Source organism: Loa loa, assembly GCF_000183805.2.
Source record: "Loa loa unplaced genomic scaffold supercont3.623, whole genome shotgun sequence".
NCBI classification, from domain to species: Eukaryota; Metazoa; Nematoda; class Chromadorea; order Rhabditida; family Onchocercidae; genus Loa; species Loa loa.
This window is the reverse complement of record NW_018108803.1, coordinates 3,842-8,538: the sequence shown is the minus strand read 5'-3', so window position 1 is coordinate 8,538 and position 4,697 is coordinate 3,842. Positions and strand designations below refer to the sequence as shown.

The following is a 4,697-nucleotide window of genomic DNA, read 5'->3' as shown; positions in this document are numbered from 1 at the left end:
TAAATCGATTTTCATAAATTTCATGTAAATTAACTTCCATTATTTTTGTCGGAATAATATTTCTTATAAAAACTAAGTTATGATTCAAAAGAACTGCAGCAAATTGTGTTAAATTCATTAAACAATAAATTGTTTGAATTTCAAAGGTTAATTCAACAATTTGAAATTGTTTGATTCTATTTTATTCATTTATTTAGTCGCTTTTTATTCCCTTTTTATTAAAATAAATATCAGCCTTCTGAAGATGTCTAGCAATGAACTTCTGATAATGAAACCGATGGTGAGATTCTAGAAGGGATTTTCTCGGGAAAGGAATAAGATAAATCAATTACTATTATTGTTACTATAACCGTCGTTTTCTGCAGCTATCCTTTAATCCGTATAGAATTTTCACGCGTCCGTTAAAACATATATTAAGTTAATTTAAATTGTTAAATTAGTAAAAAATCTCATAATTTTATTTGAGCTTAAAATGACATCATCGAAACGTAAAGTTGAAGTGCACGAACAATTCCCAAGCACAACCTCGCAGTGTGCAATTGAAGCCGGAAGTGTTCATATCGAGGTAAATATCAATAAATATTCAAGTCCATCCTAAACATATATGACAAGGATTGAGGTGAGATAATATAGTAATGTACATGAATTGAATTTGCAGAATGCAACATTTGTGGATGTGAAGAAGGTAGCTAATGAAGGCAACATGTGGATGCAAGCTGAATCGCCTACTGCAACTACAGAACTGCAAACTGCTGGACAAATGAGAAGGAAAAAGATGAGAGGTGGAAGTGCGATAGAAGCTGTTGCAAAGGCGTTGATGAAACGAACTGAAAATGAAATGAAAATTTCCGCCAGAGGCAATAATACTTGTAAGGGTACGTTTTTTTTGTAGCAATTGCTGTTATGGGAATATATCTAAATAGGAAGGCGGCAGTTGATTACGGTAGGGAAGACGCCAGTTAGTTACGGTAACGAATTTTAGCGGAGTAAAAAAAATCCGGTGGAACGAATCGAAACATGAATGAAATTTTGTAATATCACAAAATCACATTATCAATTTCGATACCTTGAATTTAACACTCAGAAAATTGACATATTTCCAGTGAATGAAGAATTCGGTACGGTGGCAGTTGGAAACGGATCGGGTCGAAATAAACGGAAGACAAATTACATTAGGCGTATTATCCGTAAGCAATCGATACTTTTTTAGAAGCATTTTTCAGGCAAATGCAAATTTTTTTAGAAAGATGTACATTCTTTGCAAGAGAGAGTACATTTAGAAAACGACATCGAGCAAAGTGGGAGTAAAACGGAAAATACTGTGCAACTATTCTTTCATGAAACCGAAGAAGAGCCTGTTGATTTAAGTAACAGAAATGGACAAGGTAATCTATTGGACAAGCAGCCTGATCAGGTGATATCAGGTGAACAGCATTGTAAGGAAAGGTCCAGGAAACGAAACGGTAAGGAGGTCAACAATTCCGGAAATGGTGAGGATTTGATAATCTGCTTGTAGTACTTTCCATCTTTCCGTTTCCTATCCTCTTCAATTAGATTCAAAGATTTGAAATCATTACTTCAGCTTCATCAAGTGTTAAACGAAAGCGTACCGAATCAAAATCAACAAACTACGACAATAGACCATTCTCGACATTTACACCAGCCGAGCAAAAAAAACTTTGGCACAATTCTTCATTTATTTATGAAGGATCCACATTTTCAAGGTTTTTGCTTACTTTTATAATAAACATATAACTCTAATGGTAATGCCAGAAAAAAAGACATTGCAATACTAGTATCGTCATCAATATGATTCATTGCTTTCTTTCCAGTTATGAGCAATTCCAAGAATGTTTTGAAGCTTACAAGAGGACAGGGAATTATCCGTATAGAACAGCTAGTTCCGAGATTCTCCGGGATGGCGAAGGACGAATGATCGATCGCTTTAAATATAAGTATGTAGTGTTTCACTGTGCACATTATGGTATTCCACGTAGAAGAGGTAATTGTTTGACTTTTTTTCCTTCATTCTCCGTAATAACTTCTCAAAAACGAAAACTACATTTCACACTATGAATTCAGTCATTTGCTTGGGTTCTGATATCTTACATTGAAATGATAACATATGCATGTCTTAGTATTATACTCTTCAAGACAGCTTAACACCTTTTAATAATGTCATCACTAATTTTTACACATAGCAATAACATCATATGTCATGGATAGTTGCAATAGTCAACTGATTGTCGACTAATTTTTTAAAAAAATTAAATGAGCATTGAAGTTGGAAGTTGTGGAATGTTAAAATGCGTCAAATTTTCTTCAACAAGTTCGAGTTTGAAATGCTTTAATGAGGAGGAATGAGAAACTTAATAAAATTCTAAATTCATTCACTAAAATATTCCGAAAAAATTAGGTGTTAAGCTTTTGGTTGAAATGGGTAATTTCCAGAGATCCAACCATCCAGTATTTTTAAAGCCATAAAATGATCAATAAATGACAATCACGTCCATAACACATACTCTAAGATGCACTGTTTATTTGAGTAAAAAAAATAATTATCAAGTCACAAAAAAAAATCTCCAATAACTTATCAAGTGTCGAAAGTAAGCCAAAATTACTAATACTTCATATCGAACCAAAGCCAAGTTGCTGTCCACTGTTACAGCATTTGCATAAAATTGTAGCAGTTACTGATCACAAAGTTGAAAATCTCTCATTCAACACACAAACAATTACTTTTAACAATAAAATAATTCCTTGTTGAAAGTAATTGTTTGTGTTTTATATATTTAATTTCATTACCTATACAAATACAATCGTACCAATGTATACTTCACACGTCAAAATACGCCGTCTATGACAAGTGCAATAGTCATCGAAGAAATTGACTAGGAAGACTTGTAGCTTGCTACTCCACATATGTTTCAGTCAAAGAGTTAGTGGCTCCTTGTCACTAAATTTGCTAGCGCACTATAAGTAAAACAAAAAGATTCACGCGACACTTGTCACAACTTTAATCAAATATTAGACATGTCTTGTAAGAGTAAAGCAAAAATTCCACAATTCAGTCCTTCAGGTATCGGTCAACGTCCAAATCGAAGTTATCTTTCATTGGGTTGCAAAGCCAGATTTCGTTTGAATGCTGACACAACAAATGGTTGTCTTCGAATTTCATCATTTCACGGAGAGCACAATCATGACAATACTGAAGAAGACTACTTACGTGTCATAAACAAAAGAAGACGAAACGTAACTGGTGAGTTCATGGGTTTTCCGATTGAATCTATCCTTTATCTGTCACTGAAATTACGCCATTGTCAATTATAGAAATTACAGGTGGTTCCGCATTGAAGGTTCTGAAAGAAGAAAAGACAGGAGAAACAGGCAAGTTCTTCTATTGGTTCTTTTCAACATATTCTGTTAGATGTCAACAAATGATACGGTAATATCATTATGCTATTTTAGGCGAAACAACATTGGGATATGAATACATTGGAGAAACAGCACCAGATGTAAATGAACATACAAATGCTCGCGAAGTTACGGAAAACAATTTTGCCCCTTTCATTTTAACCTCAGAAAATCATCTCACTATTGCTAATTCATCCCAAGAAAACTCCACTTTGGTTGTTTCATCCTCAGGAAATTCCGCTCTTCATGTTTCATCACAAGAAAACTCAACATTTGTGCCAGTTACTCGTTCCGCAGAAGTAAGCATACAACTTTATACTTGAAAAAAGTCTACGAAGGATGAAAAAACATTAGAAAAGGTGACATTTTCAGATGACAGAACAGGATGATGAAATACAGCAAATGTCACAACAGAATTTACTACCGATAGGTTCTGTTCTGAGGCAAATATTCGCAGCTCAGTTATTGGATCGATTTCAACGCATAGAATATTTGATTATGAACGGTTCGTCTTCCGCCTCATAAGCGTATATTCCCCGTGATGTTCATTTGATGCCATTTGAGCTGTTTATGATTTCTGAAATGAAATAACTGAAGACATTAATTTCAGTTGGCGGACAGTCGTAAAAATATCTACGATTAGATTGTGTTTTTGCGTCATCTATCATTGAGGAATCTCATATCTAAACATTCATTATATACGGAATTCCTTTTTTTTTCTGGCCACTTTAATTAGAGTCCAATTTAGCTTATATCATTAACTGTGGACGATGTCTGCCACAGAAAGTGTACTTACCGTTTGTCTTTGGAGTATATGGCGCTGATTATCGCTTATTAGAATGGTCGGACGTGCAACTACGAGATGTTATGATCGTACTTCTACAACCACCAGAGATACTGCTTCAAGGAAAATTACCAAACGATATTTCAATAAATGAAGTAAAATGGGTTCGACCACCACGTATTCAGCGTGCGATTGCGGCTATTAGAGAGGAAAAACTGAAGGTAAGACTATTAATTGACACTAAATCCTGATAGTGTGATGCGTAATTGCGTCAGTGGACAGATCAGGACAGATCTGAGTAATATTACCGTATTTTCCTTTTCCTTCATCGTTCCATTCATCAGCATGCAATCTTTTGCAGAGATGTGACAAAATTTTTGCGCCACTTGTCCAGGATATTTTTAATGCCACCTCTCGACATGACTTCTTAATGGCTGTTCGAGAATTCAAAAAGTTTGTTGATGATGTAAGAAATATGAGTGTCGACAATATTAATTAA

At 34.5% G+C, this 4,697-nt stretch overlaps 1 protein-coding gene across 1 annotated transcript; it reads left to right on the top strand.

Moving 5' to 3' along the window:
* Nucleotides 1-472: 472 nt before the first annotated feature.
* On the top strand, nt 473-4,697 carry LOAG_12323 (hypothetical protein; the record flags this gene model as incomplete). The annotated part of the gene is made up of 11 exons (XM_003147837.1): nt 473-565; nt 659-875; nt 1,104-1,187; nt 1,281-1,463; nt 1,583-1,724; nt 1,833-2,002; nt 3,080-3,259; nt 3,469-3,713; nt 3,787-3,919; nt 4,163-4,419; nt 4,560-4,697. 11 exons carry the CDS (start codon nt 473-475, stop codon nt 4,695-4,697), a joined length of 1,842 nt encoding a protein of 613 aa, XP_003147885.1.